The 19808-nt window shown below is 46.2% G+C and overlaps 1 protein-coding gene and 1 non-coding gene across 3 annotated transcripts in view; one reads left to right on the plus strand and one right to left on the minus strand.

Moving 5' to 3' along the window:
• Positions 1-7982, plus strand: part of WDR7 (WD repeat domain 7) — a 350409-nt gene extending 342427 nt beyond the window's left edge. For both annotated transcript variants that reach the window (XM_055559425.1, XM_055559426.1), the window contains one exon: positions 5026-7982. In XM_055559425.1, coding sequence (XP_055415400.1) covers positions 5026-5229 — 204 coding nt within the window. In that variant the 3' untranslated portion in view covers positions 5230-7982. The remainder of the gene's footprint in view (positions 1-5025) is intronic.
• Positions 7983-18812: 10830 nt separating this feature from the next.
• Positions 18813-18886, minus strand: TRNAG-CCC (transfer RNA glycine (anticodon CCC)). The gene has a single exon. It is a non-coding gene; the product is annotated as a tRNA-Gly (tRNA).
• Between the last annotated feature and the right edge of the window lie 922 nt (positions 18887-19808).

Below are 19808 nucleotides of genomic sequence, written 5' to 3' on the forward strand. Positions count from 1 at the left end.
GAAGAACAACAAATCATAGTTAACACGAGAATATTTATCTTTCCAGCTGTTTCCTACCATCATTGTTTTGTACTCTGCAGAGTTTCATGTAGCCCTGTTCTGAGGCAGGAAGGCTGTTCAGTTCAGTTCAGTTCAGTAGCTCAGTTGTGTCCAACTCTTTGCGACCCCATGAATCACAGCACGCCAGGTCTCCCTGTCCATCACCAACTCCCAGAGTTCACTCAAACTCATGTCCATCAACTCGGTGATGCCATCCAGCCATCTCATCCTCTGTTGTCCCCTTTTCCTCCTGCCCCCAATCCCTCCCAGCATCAGAGTCTTTTCCAATGAGTCAGCTCTTCGCATGAGGTGGCCAAACTATTGGAGTTTCAGCTTCTGCATCAGTCCTTCCAAAGAACCCCCAGGACTGATCTCCTTCAGAATGGACTGGTTGGATCTCCTTGCAGTCCATGGGACTCTCAAGAGTCTTCTCCAACACCACAGTTCAAAAGCATCAATTCTTCAGTGCTCAGCTTTCTTCACAGTCCAACTCACATCCATACATGACCACAGGAAAAACCATAGCCTTGACTAGATGGACCTTTGTTGGCAAAGTAATGTCTCTGCTTTTGAATATGCTATCTAGGTTGGTCATAAATTTCCTTCCAAGGAGTAAGCGTCTTTTAATTTAATGGCTGTAGTCACCATCTGCAGTGATTTTGGAGCCCAAAAAATAAAGTCTGACACTGTTTCCACTGTTTCCCCATCTATTTCCCATGAAGTGATGGGACCAGATGCCATGATCTTCGTTTTCTGAATGTTGAGCTTTAAGCCAACTTTTTCACTCTCCACTTTCACTTTCATCAAGAAGCTTTTTGGTTCCTCTTCACTTTCTGCCATAAGGGTGGTGTCATCTGCATATCTGAAGTTATTGATATTTTTCCTGGCAGTCTTGATTCCAGCTTGTGCTTCTTCCAGCCCAGCATTTCTCCTGAGGTACTCTGCATATAAGTTAAATAAGCAGGGTGACAATATACAGCCTCGACGTACTCCTTTTCCTATTTGGAACCAGTCTGTTGTTCCATGTCTAGTTCTAACTGTTGCTTCCTGACCTGCATACAGGTTTCTCAAGAGGCAGGTCAGATGGTCTGGTATTCCCATCTCTTTCAGAATTTTCCACAGTTGTTTGTGATCCACACAGTCAAAGGCTTTGGCATAGTCAATAAAGCAGAAATAGATGTCTTTCTGGAACTCTCTTGCCTTTTCCATGACCCAGTGGATGTTGGCAATTTGATCTCTGGTTCCTCTGCCTTTTCTAAAACCAGCTTGAACATCTGGAAGTTCACAGTTCACGTATTGCTGAAGCCTGGCTTGGAGAATTTTGAGCATTACTTGACTAGCGTGTGAGATGAGTGCAATTGTGCAGTAGTTTGAGCATTCTTTGGCATTGCCTTTCTTTGGGATTAGAATGAAAACCGACCTTTTCCAGTCCTGTGGCCACTGCTGAGTTTTCCAAATTTGCTGGATATTGAGTGCAGCACTTTCACAGCATCATCTTTCAGGATTTGAAATAGCTCAACTGGAATTCCATCACCTCCACTAGCTTTGTTTAGTGATGCTTTCTAAGGCCCACTTGACTTCACATTCCAGGATGTCTGGCTCTAGGTGAGTGATCACACCATCGTGGTTATCTGGGTCGTGAAGATCTTTTTTGTACAGTTCTTCTGTGTATTCTTGCCACCTCTTCTTAATATCTTCTGCTTCTGTTAGGTCCATACCATTTCTGTCCTTTATCGAGCCCATCTTTGCATGAAATGTTTCCTTGGTATCTCTGATTTTCTTGAAGAGATCTCTAGTCTTTTCCATTCTGTTGTTTTCCTCTATTTCTTTGCATTGATCACTGAGGAAGGCTTTCTTATCTCTCCTTGCTATTTTTTGGAACTCTGCATTCAGATGCTTATATCTTTCCTTTTCTCCTTTGCTTTTCGCTTGTCTTCTTTTCACAGCTATTTGTAAGGCCTCCCCAGACAGCCATTTTGCTTTTTTGCATTTCTTTTCCATGGGGATGGTCTTGATCTCTGTCTCCTGTACAATGTCACGAACCTCTGTCCATAGTTCATCAGGCCTCTATCTATCAGATCTAGTCCCTTAAATCTATTTCTCACTTCTACTGTATAATCATAAGGGATTTGATTTAGGTCATACCTGAATGGTCTAATGGTTTTCCCTACTTTCTTCAATTTAAGTCTGAATTTGGCAATAAGGTGTTCATGATCTGAGCCACAGTCAGCTCCCAGTCTTGTTTTTGCTGACTGTATAGAGCTTCTCCACCTTTGGCTGCAAAGAATATAATCAATCTGATTTCGGTGTTGACCATCTGGTGATGTCCATATGTAGAGTCTTCTCTTGTGTTGTTGGAAGAGGGTGTTTGCTATGACCAGTGCATTCTCTTGGCAAACTTTATTAGTCTTTGCCCTGCCTCATTCCGTATATCAAGGCCAAATTTGCCTGTTATTCCAGGTGTTTCTTGACTTCCTACTTTTGCATTCCAGTCCCCTATAATGAAAAGGACATCTTTTTTTGGTGTTAGTTCTAAAAGGTCTTGTAGATCTTCATAGAACCGTTCAACTTCAGCTTCTTCAGTGTTACTGGTTGGGGCATAGGCTTGGATTACTGTGATATTGAATGGTTTGCCTTGGAAATGAACAGAGATCATCCTGTCGTTTTTGAGATTGCATCCAAGTACTGCATTTTGGACTCTTTTGTTGACCTTTGGGAAGGCTGTTAGACCCTCCCAAAGGCATCCATCAATCATTTGAAGGACGGCTCAACTTTTAAAAAGGAGAACCCAGATATAATCATGGGTTTTGGGGGGGAAATCTTTCCATCCGTCGCATTCCAATAAGATATTCTCTTCCTGTCCTCTTTTGCCTTCAACCTATTTCTTGTCCGTGGCTAAAGCTAAAGGAAGGAATTAAAAAATAAGGCTGTGTCTGAGCCTATTGGATGCCCCTAGCATTCTGAGCCACCAGCAGAAATCAAGCCTCCTACACATTTTCATAGAAAATCCATAAAGAATGAAAAATACTTTGTAGTTATTTATCAACTGAGAAATTATATTTTTTTTTAAAAAGCACAGTATGCCTGTTGATGCCAGTTCATTTTAACCAGCGGCTTTCAGGATAATTTGGATCTGTTCTGTAAGAGAAGTAAATGATGATGTTCTGTTACTCTTTGTACCTGTGAGAACTAGCAAATCAAGCTTCATCATTATTTATATTTAAACTATTAGGGTATCTCCAGAAAGCAATAAAGCCCTGGTTTTTATCTTTTATGGAGTTTCTAGAAAAGGGAGAGAAGAACACAAGGAAAGAGCCCCTTAGAAGATGGCCGGAAGGTACTGCCTGGCTTGAAATGTTAACTGTCCCTTAACAGAAAGAGTTAATGATAATCATACATTTGGTTTTAAAATGTGACCTCGTACACTAGTGATTTTTTTTCACCTCTGTGTTGTGTTCGGCACTATTATTAATGCAGGAAAATCAGTAACATTAGTCATCTTAAAAGGGTTATTACTCAAGATGATTTAAATTGTGAAAATGTCAGCGGAGCCTGCACGCGTCCTGCCAGAGATGGTGTGATTTACACCCCCTGACACCGTCCTGCTGCTGAGAAGGGCCGGGGCAAGGAGCGGCTTCTGTTTGGCAGTGACCCAAACACAGGGCGGTAGCACACGTTCCGCGTCCCAGGAGCTGCCCAGGTCCCCGTGCCAGCCCTCCGTACACACTGGAGCGTCGTCTGCATGCTCCCCACAACTCCCAGTATCATGCAGGCGGAGGTGCTGCTGGAGAGAACTGGGCGCACAAATCAGTGCAAAGAAAAGTATTGTTTCCAAGACCGCCTTCCTGACCTGACCGTCAGTGTGCTTGCCACGTGACTCGTATATCAGTAGCACAAAAGCTGAATACCAAAAAAATGTTAAGTAATATTTAGAAGCTAAAGGTTTCATCAGACTCAGTCACTCAAATGACAGTTCACTTAGATAACTGCCAGTCAGCATTCAGCACTTTGACCTGAATGCACAGTTGTTCATGAGCCTTAATTTCCACATTATTTTCCATTCATGTGAATGGATGAAGAGAACCTCAAATTCCAGTCAGAGCCAGAAAAGCCCCCCCAGAAAAGGGCAGAAATCACCAACTGATGGAGAACACCCTGCAAATGAGGTATTAGAGTGTGCTCTTTTTTAGCAGCAGAGCAGTGGGCACATGGCAGTGTTGAGAGGTGGTTGATTCTTGCTTTTTCCTTCAAAATAAACTAGAGCTTTCCAGAAACTGAATGTGTTTAAAGCAGGTGAGGAGGGAAGGTGTGGTGGGAGCGGAGCTGGGAAAGGGGTGAGTTTTGAGTTTTGATCTGCCTCGCTCATTACTCTGTCTGTTGCTTAACCTCACTTCATTTTCTCCAACTGAGTCCTCAGACTTGTCTTTGGGGCTCATTCTTCAGGGGGAGCAGGGAGCACTGTTACTAAAGAACCAGAAAAGCCTGCTATTTGAAATACCCGCAGTTTCCAAGTACTGTCTGATTGAACTATTTTATTAAAATGTATCGCTTAGCTCCCTTCATAACAATGAATGGGGCTGGGGGGGAGTCTTCCCCGGAGGTCACTTCCAGTGCGAGCAGTCTGGGTTCCATCCCTGGAGGGGGAGCTAAGATCATACATGCTGCGCAGCGAAAAAAATGGGAACAACCCTGCCACAGCAGGTAGTGCCATTAAAAAAAAAAAAGTGGACGGCTTTCCTGCTGTCCAGTTCTACCCAGCAGGTAAAATTTCTCTGGATTTATGCATTTTCTGTAACAGCATCAGACCAATTTCAAATAATACTGGAAGGAGCCCTTCAGAGGTTGAGAATCAACCCTTAGGTGACCCTGAATCCGGTGACGGAGAAGGTGACCGCAGGGCTGTGTCCCTTGGACCCCTCTCCATGGCGGGGAAGGGGAAGCAGCTCCTTCAGTGACTCACATGCCCCCCGTCCCTGTCTCCCCCAGATGAACACGTCCCTGCTGGGGAGCATCGGCATGCTGAACTCGGCACCCCAGCTGCGCTGCATCAAGACCTACCAGGTGCCCCCGGTGCAGCCCGCCTCCCCCGGCTCGCACAACGCCCTGCGGCTGGCCCGGCTCATCTGGACCTCGAACCGCAACGTCATCCTCATGGCGCATGACGGCAAGGAGCACCGCTTCATGGTCTAGGGCTGCGGCCCGTGAGCTCCGTCTCCCAGGTCTCCAAGTCCAGAGCCCCCCTCCCTCGGCCCCCACCCCCCACCCCGCGCCGGGGTCATGGGGGCAGCGGGGTCTGTGTCCTCCTGCCCCCGCCCCCGTGGGCTGGGGCAGCCCGCGGCCCCGCAGGACCCGCCGCCCTGTCCCCAGGTTGTCCCCCCACCCCCACCCCCGCAGCAGGAGGGGCGGCTGGCAGTCCTGTTGCTCCGTGCGCCGGGAGCCCGAAAATCAATAACCACTGTGATTGCACTGCCAGCGAAGATGAGCGGTTCCCGAGCGCTGAACCCCGCATCCAGCCGAGGGGGCACCTGGTCCTTCCGACACTGGGTTTTATGGTCGTGTGGCAGTCCTAATCATTGATACTATTTTCCTTTGGATTTCCTAAAAGATGCTATCGTTTACCAGAAGGATTCTGTGTTTACATGATCTCTCTTTTTTTTCCTTTCTGGGAGATTGCTCGGAAATTACTCAATCCAATTTCCTAGGGTTTAGCCACTACCTTCTTTATTAACAACTAACCAATTGAAGATTAATGAGAAAATACACACACACACACACACACACAGGTTTTCGTGGAGAATAGTTTCCTGGACACCCAGCCTTCCAAAATGCTCATATCCTGTTCAAGCGATGCTATATTTAGTAGCTGAAAATCAAAATCATCAGTGCTGAGATCCAGTTAATATAAGCATCCAGTCACCAGAACTAGTCTCTGACATGGACTTTTGTAATAAAGATCCAAGTTTGGAAGCATAGCATACACCTGAAAAGAAGATTCTTGTGTCTATAGCTACAGATCTTTTTAAGAAAGAGCTTACCCCTTCCTTCTAGAAGCTTCACAGACCTGCAGTTCCCATATGTCAGCTATCATGTTATAGTTACAATTCAGCCTTCAAACCACTACTGACCAGTTAAAGGAAAACTAAGACAATATTTCTTTTAAACAAGTGTCCTAGAAAATCATTATGGCACAGGCATTTGGGAGTATACAGTCACCCTCAGTGTCTGCGGGAAATCAGTTCTAGGAGCCCCGAGGATACCAAAGTCCACATGTACTCAAGTCCCTGGTATGAAATGGCAAAGTACACGAAGGGCCAGCTGTATGTACACCTGGGGGGCCGGCTGTATGTACACCTGTGAGGCCGGCTGTATGTACACCTGGGGGGGGGCGGCTGTATGTACACCTGGGGGGGCCGGCTGTATGTACACCTGGGGGGCTCAGTCAGTCTGAACAAGCACTGCAGCGAGGGTGTTCATCCCACTTCTAAGTAAACTTTAACTAGGGCACTTTCTTCTCCTTCTGTCAGATTATGCTGGTTCCTTGCTCATAATAATGGGGAAAAAAAATCCATAAAATAATATTTTGGATGACTTGCTCCTAACAACCTTGATATGTATATAGTTGGGAACTTGGCTGGTTGGCTGTTGATTGGTTGGTTAATTAGGCAAAATGGTTTATTAAATACAAAAATAGAAAGTGATTTATTAAATTCAGAAAAAAAAATATGAAGTTTACAAAGAAACCAAAAGTGGTAAAGGGAGCATCTGATTAAAAAAAACCTAGGCTGACAGAGTTCTTATACAAAAAAGTATGATCTCAGTCCAGGAACAAAGACAGCTGTCACTTCATTGAAACAGATTTCTAAAGAACACGTTAGGAAATCAAGTCCACCAGAACACCTCTCTCATAGTGATAAGAAGTATGTCATGTCTATTGATGGCAAACCCACCCTATACCTTGGTTTTAGACTTTAGGTAGTCCTCAAAAGTGAATTCCTGCCACATGCATGTACATTGTATTTATAAAGATCATATATGTAGCTTCCCAGGAAGAAACTAAGAACTATACAACGTAGACTTGGTTTGGTGAGTGAGCTATTGTGTCCAATATAGACAGAAAAGCCTGAGAAGAACACTGAGGGGCTCTCATTTTTCCAGTGGTTTCCCGAGTCTTCAGTGCAAATACCCAGCACATGTTTACCTTATGAACTGAAATGAAGATTAATTTATTCTAGACTACAAAGCTGCTTTGGAATGATGACGTACAGGTATACTTTAGAGATTTTTTTTTTTTTTTGAAAAAACAAAATGTTCACTGCGTCAGAAGGAAGGTGTGAGATTTGTGGGCAGGCCACCCCCAAAGAACAGACCGCACGCCCCACGGAAGTTTAGAAGAAAGCTGTGAGGACCTGGGCAGTGGGGCTCGGCCAGCCACATACCCCGGCTGCAGAGACAGCCGTGATTGTTGGCGAGCAGAGCGTGACTGTCGTAGGACGCCGAGGCGGACGGCATCTGCTGGTTAGACAGTCACCTCTAACTGCTACACTAACATTTGCATTCTTGTTCCCACAAATCTCTCCTTGGCTCTTTGAACAACCACCGCTGCAAACTTCATCACAGCTCAGACGTCTCAGCACTGAGGTCGACTTTATATTGTCCTCCCGGCGTGCGCTTTTGGTGTCTTATTGATTTTGTTGGCGCTGTACTTGGACCTGTCCTTGTAAACGTAGAGGCGTATGCGTGGCTTCACTGGTAATGTCCAAGCTCAGGGTGCCGCGTCCTGACACCTGTATGAAAACATGATGATTGAACTCACTGCGTCCAGCACGTGAAGTAAAACGTCTGCCTCTCGAGATGCCTCTTGATGACGCCACTTAACAGATTCTAAATGTGCTGACTGTCCCTGTGTACATATGTGTGTTAAAATAAAACCGAACTGTACCGAAGGTGGTTTTTCTCATTAAAAACATTGTGCGTTCTTTTTAAGCATTCTCCATTGAGATCTCCCCCCACCCCCACCTTTGGTATTAAATTAAGCCTTCTATTTGTTTGGTTATTCATTTCCCTGGAAAGCCAGCTTCCAGAAAGGTGAACCTGTCCACTGAGGAGGCCAGAGCACGGAGAAGTCCTCCAGGACTGCGGAAGTGACAACCAAACTCTCCTACCAAGACTCCACGGCACCCTCTGTGGCTTGGGCAAGGGCATTGCATGCTTGTTGCTTTATCTCCACCCTAAATTGCTCCTAAATAGACTGTTAATTGTACCAAATTATATCTCGTCAGATTTGATGACATGGGTTGGCTGCCCTGGGGTGGGGGGCTGGGCTGAGATCATTAAATCCATTTGGCCTGAATTTGAATCCCTGAGGTAAAGGATATAATTGGTTTTCAGGAAAAAGCAAGAGAAACAAAATAGGTCGTCCTTGCTCACAGAGGGCTAGACATGTCAGTAGTGACTGTGGCTGTTTTCTGATTTGAGATAAGAATTTGAGCCAATCATCAGGTAACAATACAGTTTTCTTTAAGAAACAGGCGGGCATTAAGGGGTTGACTCGACCATCACTGGCCCTATTCAAATGCCCGGTGTCCATCCCAGGAAGTGTTTGAATATCTGCCGATGTCTTGAATGTTTCCTTATAGGGAAAACAGGGGCAGTAACAGTCCTGTGTGATTGGTGATCACATAAACTGATCAAATGTGGAAAGGGCATGACATTAATAGGAAGGTAAAGCCGAGCAGTGCTGGGTGAACTTTCACCTTTCACCCCTTTCGGCTGACTGACAGAGCTGAGTGTTGAAGAAAATCAATACTTTGGAGCCAGGAGGGGAATATTTCCAGCCTCTAACTAGAGAATGTATTTTGACAAGGCCAAGATAATCCAGGCTGCACAGGAGAAAGAGAAAAGAAGACTCATTTTTAAAGCTTGACACTTCAAGGTGTTTTTGTACAATGGTTTAGAGATCGTCAATACATACAAATACCAAAGGTCGGAAAGAAAAGCTAGAAGAATTTCAAAAATTAGATGTTCAGAGCTCTCTGCTGTTTACAAACTAAAAAAAAAAAAAAGACCACAGCGAGGTTTGTGCTTGGAACCATTTACATGAACAGAGCTCGCAATTGTGTGCTTTAAGTCCACCTTTAACCAAATCTTAAATTTATAGAGGTAGCACTGTGAAATATGGAATGCCTAAAAAGTGATTTAGATTTCTGGGTTTTGTACATTTTTTCTTGGATGAGGATTGTTCTTTGAGTGGTTACATTGTCCTTTGAGATGTGTTAACACATCGTTAACATCTCAGAATCTCGTTTTTTTTTAACTCCTACTGCGGACTTCTGTGGTGGTCCAGTGGCTAAGAATTCTCCATGCAGTGCACGGGACTGGGACGTGATTTTGATCCCTGGTGGGGGACTAAGATCCTGCAAGCCAAAAAATTTTTAAATGCTTCTAATTCCAGATTCCTGTTGCTCCTGCCCTGCAGACATGTAAATCTTAGTCCCTCCTTCACATCTTAGCCCTGCCTTCACATTTGGCTCAATTATTTACATGAGAAAAGAGCACCTTTGGGACTTCAGTTGTTCCCAGTGTTCCAAATCCCTTTTAAGCAAATTATTTTTACAAGTATTCTAGTTAGTGCTCGTCTAAGCAAGAGGCTTGTGCATCTCTAGGAAGAATGTGAGCAATTCACTCCCTTCTTACTAGCAAGATTAGATCCATTTGTTCTGTGGACAGGTACGTCCATCAAATGGATATAGATTTGTTTCTTTCCTATAGATAAGACAGAAGTCGAATCGTGCCCTACCTTCCAGCCAAATGCAGAAAGACAAAGGAATCCTGAATACATGAAGTAGCTAAAGTAACCCGTCTAATTCCTCAAGGACAAGCAACACTAGGCAGTTGTAAACATATGCTGATTGTATAAATGATTAAAATAACAGTGAAAATATACCCTTAACTTGTATACTTTATTTCCTACTAAAAAAAAAAAATCTTTCAGGTGGCACTAATGGTAAAGAACCTGCCCACCAATGCAAGAGACATTGGAGATACGGTTATACCCCTGGGTCTGGGGAGGTCCTCTGGAGGAGGGCGTGGCAACCCACTCCAGTGTTCTTGCCTGGGAAATCCTATGGAGAGAGAAGCCTGGTAGGCTACAACCCATGGGGTCACAAAGAGTTAGCCATGACTGAAGTGACCTAGCACACACACACACACACACTATTCTGAATAGATCTGGCTGGAAATCTTTGTTCTCTTTGTTTCAAAAGGAGAACACAGCCAGCCAAGACTCCTCACTATTCTGAGATTTCCCAGAGAAGGCCAGGGATCCAACTAGCGCCTGCTTTGCCTGTGTGTCCTCCGTCACTAAGTCTCATCCAGCTCTACGACCCCATGGGTGTGGCCCACCAGGCTCCTCTCTCTATGGGATTTCCCAGACAAGAATACTGGAGCAGGTTGCCATTTCTTCCTCCAAGGGAAGGAATGATCCCAACCCAGGGATCAAACTCGCGTCTCCTGTGTCTCCTGAATTGGCAGATTCTTTACCACTGAGCCAGCTGGAATTTGCAGTAAGTATCATGTAAATATGTATTGCATTTGTTAAATCCACAAGAGTATGCCTGTAAACTGCTTATAAGAACAGCACGTAAGCACCCAAGAAACCTGAGCTAATACTTTTAGTAGACATTTAGAAGTCCTTATGAAGCATGGATAAGTAAGATTGTAAATTACGTGCATTCTTTGGAAAATGCTGTTGGGTTTTTGTGTTCTATTCTATCTCTATGTGGCCTCCAGTAATACATCTGAACATCTTTCCCGAAGAGGAGTGTCTATGGTTCCACCTTTGTTTACCAGGCTCCTTACCATGTTGCTGTGTTGCCATCTTGCTCCTCACCAAGACTTGTAGACCCTTGAGGAAATACCAAAAATCTATACCAGTGAGTGGATGGGACTGGTCAATTATGGCTGTTGAAGTTATGACTGATGCCTGAAAAAAGACGTAGTTTGCCACATTAAATTTAGGGTTTATCTTAGCATCAAGGATGACTTCGAGTTACTTATATGAGCAGCTTTGAAATATGCATCATCAAGATTGAACAACATTCTGGATAAAGTTTTATTGAGTCGATTTCATGAAGTCACTGAAACAAAGGAAACCGAATGAGTAGCTTCTGTCGCCAGTACCTTCTTCTTCTGTCGCCAGTACCTTCTTTTTCTGACTAGTGTCAGAATGATGTAGCACTTCATCTACCCAGGTGAGAAATGCATTATCTAAAACTTGAGCTACCCAGTAACACTTTAAGTTTCAGTGAAAATTTATGAAAAGTTTAAAGAACTGCAGTGAAACATCATTCAGCCTGTGAACATTTACTGAATCTTAGTATATGCCAAGCATATGTTCTATTTTTCCTCTCGCAGGTAGGCTCACAATCTATCAAATGACTATGAACACGATGGAATAAATGTGGAAAACGGAGATGGGAAAAGAGCTAAGTGAACGCAGAAGTGATTAATTCTGGTAGGAGAGTGTCAAGTTAGGCTTCTGAGAGAGGAAGCATTTGGGCTGGGCTTGGAAAATAAGTGGCCTTCCCTGGTGGCTCAGATAGTAAAGAATCTGCCTACAATGCAGGAAACGCTTGTTCAATCCCTGGGTCAGGAAGATGCCCTGGAGAAAAGAATGGCTACCCACTCCAGTGTTCTTGCCTGGAGAATCCCATGGACAGAGGAACCTGGTGGGCTCCATGGAGTTATAAAGAGTTAGATACGACTGAGTGGCTAACACTTTCACTTTGAAGAATAAATGAATTAACAAGATGGGAAACGTTATAAGGTAGGAAATTATGAGCGTTCAAATTATTATGTGATTTGGGTGTCTATAAACTACTTCATACCTATAACCTGTGGGGGATCTGACAATCCAGGCAGATCTCCAACTGTAGTTAATAACTGCAGTTGTAACTACAGAAAACAAGACTCCCGGCCTAAAGAACATCTGACATCTGAGGGACTGCCGTGGTGGTCCAACAGCTAAGACTCCACGCTCCTAATGCAGGGGCCCGGGCTTTGATCCCTGGTCAGGGAACTAGATCCTACGACCACAACTAAGAGTTCACATGCCGCAATGAAGACCCAGCACGGTCAAATAAACAATCATTTACAAAACGAAGAAACACCCGACAATCGAAAGTCAAACCCCCTTCTCCCAAAAGGTTAGAGCAAAAGCCTTGATAAAAGATTTCTCTTTTCCTGGTTTTCCAGATTTCATTTTCTTTTTTTTTTTTAAGTTATTCTTGTTGGTGTTTTTTGTTTTTTTTTTTTTTGGTAAATTAATCTATTTTAATCGGAGGCTAATTACTTTACAATATTGTAGTGGTTTTTGCCATACATTCACATGAATCAGCCATGTTATGCATTCTCCTTATCCTGTCTTCTAATGGGTAGCAAGCACAGTGTGTTGGCTTGCCTGCCCTGAACACTGCCCAGATTCTCACCTCCCTCCACTCTCACCCCAGGACTGAAGCATTTATTTCCCCAGCTACCGGAGTGTTGGTGTCCCACAACTCTGCTGAGTCCTTGGCTGCAGACTGCTTCACAGTCGGAGAGCTGTCTGACTCAAGGTCCTGTTTGTTCTCCTGGGGATAACCGCATCCACGGATGGCTCGGGAAGGAGGTGTAAAAGCCCAGCCCCTGGCTATTTCAGGACAACGCTGAAGGGCCATCCCAGCTCCAGGACTTTGCGGGGCATTGGCTGAAGCTTTCACTGAGCTGCGTCACAGTTCAGCTTTCCCTCCGCCCTGTCCTGCTTCCTTCACTCCCCTGTGGCGCTGATCTCTAGAACACGGCTCCATAGGCCTCCTACGTGCAGATCTCTCATTGTCTGCATCCCAGAGAACCCAGCTTTATGACACCTGGTGCCAGGGTGGTCCAAGAAAACAGATCGTAAAATACGACTTGGGAGCTGGATCACTGGCAGTGAGGGTGGCATCCTGGTGGCAGGGGAGCGCAGGCAGCCTCTGGCATGCTGGGGCCATGCGACTGTGAAACGTACTCCGATGGTGAGTCAGGACGGATGGCATTCTGATGGAAGGGGATGCGCTGGAGGGTGTAACATGGCGAGTGTTGGAGAAATAAAGGAAAAGAGATTGTATGAGAACAAGGGATGGCTGTCTGCTGGCCACATGGAAAAAAAGACAATGGAAAGCTGAGGGTATCATCAGTTCAAGTCTAAACGTGGCAGCCAGAGCCACTGCTGGGCCACGCCTCAGGAGAGCTTCATTTCCTATAGCCGGTTGTAAGCTGAGGATGAGACCCGAGGCTTGTTTTTGTGAAGCAGAGCTCCAGAGGCGGCTGAAGTCCTAGCCTCCCCAGGTCTGCAACCCCAAGGTCAGAGCCCTGATTGAGATGGACGGCGCTCCCTAGGTTGATGCCCTTGAATGATCTTGAAACCCCGGGTTCCAGGGAACCCTCCCAGGCCTGCCCGAGTGGCCTGCTCCTTCACTTGAGGCTGTGGGGAGGCCTCTCGTTGAGAATGGTACATGCCCTTCACGTCCTCTCCCAGACAGACCGGTTGTTGTTTAGTTGTTTAGTTGCTACGTTGTTTTCCGACTCTTTTGCGCCCCCAGGGACTGTAGCCCACCAGTCCTCTGTCCGTGGGATTTCCCAGGCAAGAAAACCGGAGTAGGGTGCCGTTCCCTCTCCCAGGGGACCCTCCTGACGCAGGGACTGAGCCTGCGTCTCCTGCACTGCAGGCAGTTTCCGTACCACGGAGCCGCCCGGGAAGCCCACCAGGCGTTCGCAAGGGTCCAGTCACAATAGCATTTCACTGCTGAGGTACAGGCCCTGCTAAGAGAGGAAAAGAATGAGATTTCAAAGCGGCTGTAGGACCATCCAACGTGACCCTGCAGGAACTTGGAGAGTAAGGGGCTGGATTCTGGGGGTGCTGGACAAGGGGAGCCAGAATAAGAAATGAGACCAAAGAGAGTTAAACGATAAGGTGCAAACCTGCCGCTCAGTTTGGAGAAAACGGTGGCTGACATGAGGTCAAGAAACAGCCTAGGACTTCCTTGGAAGTCCAGTGCTGGAGGTGTGGGTTCAGCCCCTGGTCTGGGGGCTAAGATCCCACATGCCTTGAGGCCAAAAGATTAAAGAAGAAGAAGCAACATTGTAACAAATTCGATAAAGACTTTGAAAATGGTCCGTATCAAAAAGTCTTAAAAAAGAAGAAACAGGGATGGCAGATGGTAGAAGAAAGAACCAAAAAGCTGAGCGACGGGACTGCTGGGGGAGAGACACTGGGAGGAAGCCCCACAGATGACTGGTCTGCAAGAAAGGCCAGGGAGCATCCTGCTTGCCAAGCAACACGGATGAGAAGGCCCCCACATCATCCCCAGGCTGAGGGCAGAAGAGGCTGCTACAGACCTGGACCCCCGATCACAATGGGACAGTAAGCTCCCGAAGGAGGAGAGACCCAGGGGGGCAGGCATCCTGGGCAGCAGGACCGGAGTGGGAGATGAAGGGACCCGGGCTGCGGAGATCTTTGGGGCTGATTAATGAAACGTGCCTTCCTCAGGGCAGGCCACTAGTGTTCAGTCTCTCCACCCCAGATAAATCAAGAATGGATACCAGGAGGCTGAGGCAGCCACTGCCCCTGAAGTCAAAATTTTCTGCCTGGTCTGTAGACCTGAAGGGTGTGATGATCAGCAGCTCAGATCCTCACGGATGATGCTCTGGGTTAGCAGGTAGTAAGCACCCAAGATCTCCCAAGCACCCAAGATTCTTGCCGGGGAGGAGGGGGACTCAGAGGGGATGGTAGAGGAGACAGTGGCTATGAGTGGTGGTCTTGGGGCCAGCTACTGCATCAAAGGCTGTCGTTGGTCCAACTCATGTTGCTCAGGTCCTCCCAGAATCCCGGACGAGCTGCTCCCAGAATTTATTCAAAGCAAGTGAAGCAAAGAGTAACTGTAGGGGGTGCCGGGGAACCAGGTACTGAATCGTTGACAACTGACATCTGTTGGTGACAGTTCTAACTACCTAAAGTTCAACTAACAGGAACTGCCTGGACTAAAGAGAGCCGCTTTCCCCAAGCCCCCCACCCGCCTTCCCAAGACAGCTGCATCAGGTGGCCAGTCATGGGAGGGCAGAGACCCCACTATAATGGCTTCTATTTGGGACAGCTTCAAGGGGCGACAAAACAGCCTCAGAGCTGAAGGGTTTGGCTGAAACCTCTGTTGCAACTGAATCGCAGCCCAGTATTTCCCTCTGCCCATTTTTGCTTGCCTCACTTAGGTGTTGATCTGGAGAACACGTCTTGATACACTGCCTTCCAGCAAATCTTAGTCTTGCAGTCTCCTTCCCAGGAAATGAAACTGCCCAGGTTCAAATCTGGCTCGGCCACTCATTAGCTAAACAACTCCGCTTGTGCCTCTGTTTCCTCGTCTGCAAAATGGGAATAATGATCATACCTACCTCACGGTCTTCTTGTAAGGCTTAAAAAAAAAAAAGTTGATACCAATTCTCCAATTAAAAAGTAAAAAATTTTTTTAAAAAGAGTTACTACATGGAGAGCACTTAGTGTCGGGCACATAGTATATTCAATAAATGCTAACTCTGCTAACTATTACTATCTTTACACTATAATTATGAGATTTTTCAGGTTTTCTACTTCATTTCCTCTTACCGTGTTACAGAAAAGTATGCGTTTCCATTAATTTTTTCCCCCTGTGTTTTATTCCTTTCTTCAACCCAGATCAAAGTACTGACTTTTAAAAAGCGAGGCGGGGATGGTGGAAGGGGACTCACATTTCCGAGTACTCCTTTTGTGCCAGATACTGTATTAGCCACATTCATTATTCTGCTTAATCCTTAATCCAAAAAGCCATGAATTATTATCTCCCTTTCACAGATGAAAAAATTGCAGGTCACATAAGATAAATGAGCAAGATCACACAGCTAATAAAAGCCATATCCAGCATTTGAGTCCCAGCCTGTCGCCAAGACTCCGCCTTCTCTGCTCTTCCCAGGTCCCTCCTGTGACAGGAGCAGGGAGCCACCCGTCGGGGGCCTTGGCAGCCACCTTCCTTAAGAAGCAGAGGGAAGGTGGTGGTGGAACAGAAACGAATGTTGGTTCATTTACGCTATTAAAGCCCATTATTTTCCTTCCTTCAGGTTTATGGCCATTGTGCCAAATTAAAAAAGGACAAGAATTAGCTTCCTTCTTGGTGTTGAATAATATGACTATTTTGCCAGGAAATGGTGGCGTTAAAATGCATGAGTTTTACAATGTGCTACATTCCAGAGGGATTTTGTCGTAACTCAGGAACCAGTTTTGTTCTCTTATGAAATGGATGTCTCGGGGGAAATGGAACTTGATTTGCAGAAACGGGTCCGAATTTTCACTGATGACTCAGCAGCTTCGGTGCCGCGGGCCAGTCTGTCTCCTCGCCTTCCCAGGGTCTCACCTCTCTGATCTCTTCTCTTGGTTGCTTTTGCTGGCCTCTCTTCTTCCTTAGGATATATAAAAGGCACTTCTGATACCTAGAATTTTAAAAATGGAATCAAGAATCAAACGTTCAGGACACAGCTCACAGGAGACTTGATCTCCCATCTAGGAGCACAGGACTGACTTACTGCAAAGAGGAGACTCCGTCGGGACAGAGGCCTCTCTAGTCTCTACTGTCACACGTTGGGGTTTTCATACTCGAGGCTTTCTTGTCCCTGATGATCTCATTCCAGGAAATACTGGAATCTATCAGAATTTTCTGGAGTAAACCAAAACACACCACCATAATTACATCTATTAGCCTCAGATTTGTCCCTAGAGCACGTGCTGGGCCCTGATTCATTATACACGAATCTTATGTCTCTTTCCTAACGAGTCCCAGGCTCCTCTGGGGGTGGGGGGTCCTGGTGCGTTTTGTCTGCCCCTTTATTGCCAGAACATCTCCTGGTCCCTCCCCACCCTTTCACACTGAGCTTTCTGCTGCTTGTTTCCAAACCTTTTAGAGGAGGAGAGGGGATGAGATATCCAGAAAGCAATTTACCATTCAGTTTGGCTCTAAATTTCTTAGCAGCTGGGGTAGAGGTGAGTTAGATGGTTCTAATTATTTCATAAAGGAAGACCCATACTGGACATAAGGAAAGACCAACTTCTTGTTCTTCTATATTCTAAGGGCAATGTATTGCCTACATCCGTAAGTAAAAGAATTTGAAGGGATAAGTAACATTTATTGGGACTATGTTTGGTACATATATATATGCTATCATATGAGTCTCTCAAAAATCCCGTGAGTTAGTCTTTGCTTTTCTGTAAGTTAGAAAGCTGATACACTGACAGGTTAAGTAACTGACCCAAGGTCACACTGCTAGTTAGAAATGGGGCTAAGATTCAAATCCAAAGTGCTCTTTCCTCTCCATCAGTGGTCAGTGTCTTCAAGGCCACTTTTGTAGTAGCTTTAGAGACATGCTCCATTCTGATATTGACCTCAGTAAAAAACCAAGGACCTCAAAATTCAATCTTCATTTATTTATTCCACAACGACGCACTGAATACCTATTATTTTCCTCACTTGTGGAAAAGGCAAATTAATACAGTCCAGGCACTCCCATTGCTCATGCATCTCAAAAGCTGTCTGGCTAATGTAGTATATTTTGTGAAGTCCATCATGCACATTGCTCACACACAGCCCCTTCCTTCTAACTTACTTAAGTTAGATGCACTAACTTAGCGAAATTTTCGGTGCTTGTGTTCAGCTAGGGTCCCCCACAGTGGACGCAGGCACTGGTTCTGGGTGGCCTCCCCTGGGCGTTCGGGACTCTGCTTTCTCACATGTTTGATGCCATGCTTCCCTGGCTCATCCCTGCCTGAGCCCCACCAGTCCCTGACCTCCTTCTGCTTTTTTTTTTCTTTTCCTCTTCCAGCCCTTGTCTTTAGAGTCTCCTTCACTGGATACAGTGATACAGCACAGAGAAGGAAGGAGGGAGAAAGGAAACCCATATCTGCCCCCCAGAACATGCCCCCTGACTGTGGAGTAAGGAGTTGGCGGGCCATTCAGGCAAATGTTCCTTTGAGTACACACATTCTGGTAGATTCGATTGAACATTCAAGTCATTCACTCATTTGGGGAATATTCGTTGAACATCCCCCATGTGCCAGGCAGTGGACTAGGTGTTAAGAGTAGAGTGGTGAATGAAACCTTCATCACACCTGCCCTCATAGGGCTTATGTTCTGGTGGGGTGGGGCGAGGCCTGGGGATGGATCAACAACCTCAAGTTGTAACACAGTCTGTGGAGAGAGGAAGGAGAGAGGAAGGCTGGACAACCCTGGCTGGGGCTGCAAAGCTGACAGCAGGTCTCTGGAGGGAGAGAACGAGTCAGATGCCTGAGGAGCAGGCAGGAGAAGGAAGGCCTTCCAGGGGAGGGGGTAGCATGCGCGGGGCGTCCTGGAGACAGAGGAACGGGGATGCAGGTGCTGATCCCGGCCTGCTGCCACAGGAGGAGGGAGTGCAGATCACCTCTGATCACGTCGGCCCCGGTCAAGGGCGTCTTGAGGTATGATACGACACTCGGCCGCCACGTGGAGAGTGGGCTGCGGGTGGGCTAGGGGGAGGGGCACAATGAAAACAGGGAATACTGTTTTACTTAGTGTAACCGCATCGCCACATTTATGGCATGAGCAGCACGATCTGGTGTTTTTTTGGTTTTTATATTCATTCATTTATCTGACTGCACCGCGTCTCAGTTGCAGCAGGCAGGTTCTTTAGTTGCAGCCTGCGGGATCTAGTTCCCTGACCAGGGTTCGAACCTGAACCCTCTGCATTGGGAGCACAGAGTCGTAGCCAACTGGACCACCAGGGAAACCCCTAATACACCTTCATGATCTCACCGTTCCTGTGGGTCAGGAATCCCCTGGCACCGCTTAGCTGGGAGTCTCTGCCTCTCACAGGCTGTGACCAAGATGTTAGCTGGGCTGTGCTCTCACCTGAACCTCAGAAAGGAAAGGATTCACTTCCGAGCAAGCCTCAGACAGGAAAGGATTCACTTCCGAGCGAGCCTCTCAAAGGAAAGGATTCACTTCCGATCGAGCCTCAGACAGGAAAGGATTCACTTCCGAGTTCATGTAGTTGATGGCAGGATCCAGCCCCTTCTGGTTGTAGACTGAGGGTCTCACCTTCTTGCTAGCTTGCTGGAGCCCACCCTCAGCTCCCACAGGCTTCTCACGGGCCTTTGCCATGTGCGGTTTCCCAACACAACCACATCCCTCAGAGGGTGGCTGTATAGCTAGGTCTTGAAGGATGAATAGGAGTTGCCTAGAGTAGAAGAACTTTTTGGGCAAATGGAATCTGTCATCAGTCTTGGGGACTGAACCTTGATAGATTTAAGCTAATAATGCTAATTCAGTTCCTGGTAGTGCTTAGGAAAGGCCCTTAATGCCATTCAGGGCCAGTGAGATGTGAGTGGGCAGTTTGGGAAGGGGAGTCCTTTGGGAAACGGTTTTCTTCCCTGATCAGAAGACATTCAAGTAGAAATTGTGGACATAGCTAGGTGACTATGTGACATCAAAGAACCATACAAGCCATCTCGGGCCCACCTTGGTGCTGACCTAAGGCCCAAGGCAACTGCAGAGCAGAGAGATGGAGAACACTGGAGCCTTTGGCGACACCCTGGGTTTCTAGAGCAGCCAGCCTGCAGTTGCTCCAACTTCCTGCTAGATGATGAATCAGTTTCCCATGGGTTAAGTCACTTGCACCCAACGCTTGAAAACAGCTGGTATGTTGTT

The sequence above is a fragment of the Bubalus kerabau genome, chromosome 21, assembly GCF_029407905.1.
Source record: "Bubalus kerabau isolate K-KA32 ecotype Philippines breed swamp buffalo chromosome 21, PCC_UOA_SB_1v2, whole genome shotgun sequence".
NCBI lineage: Eukaryota > Metazoa > Chordata > Mammalia > Artiodactyla > Bovidae > Bubalus > Bubalus kerabau.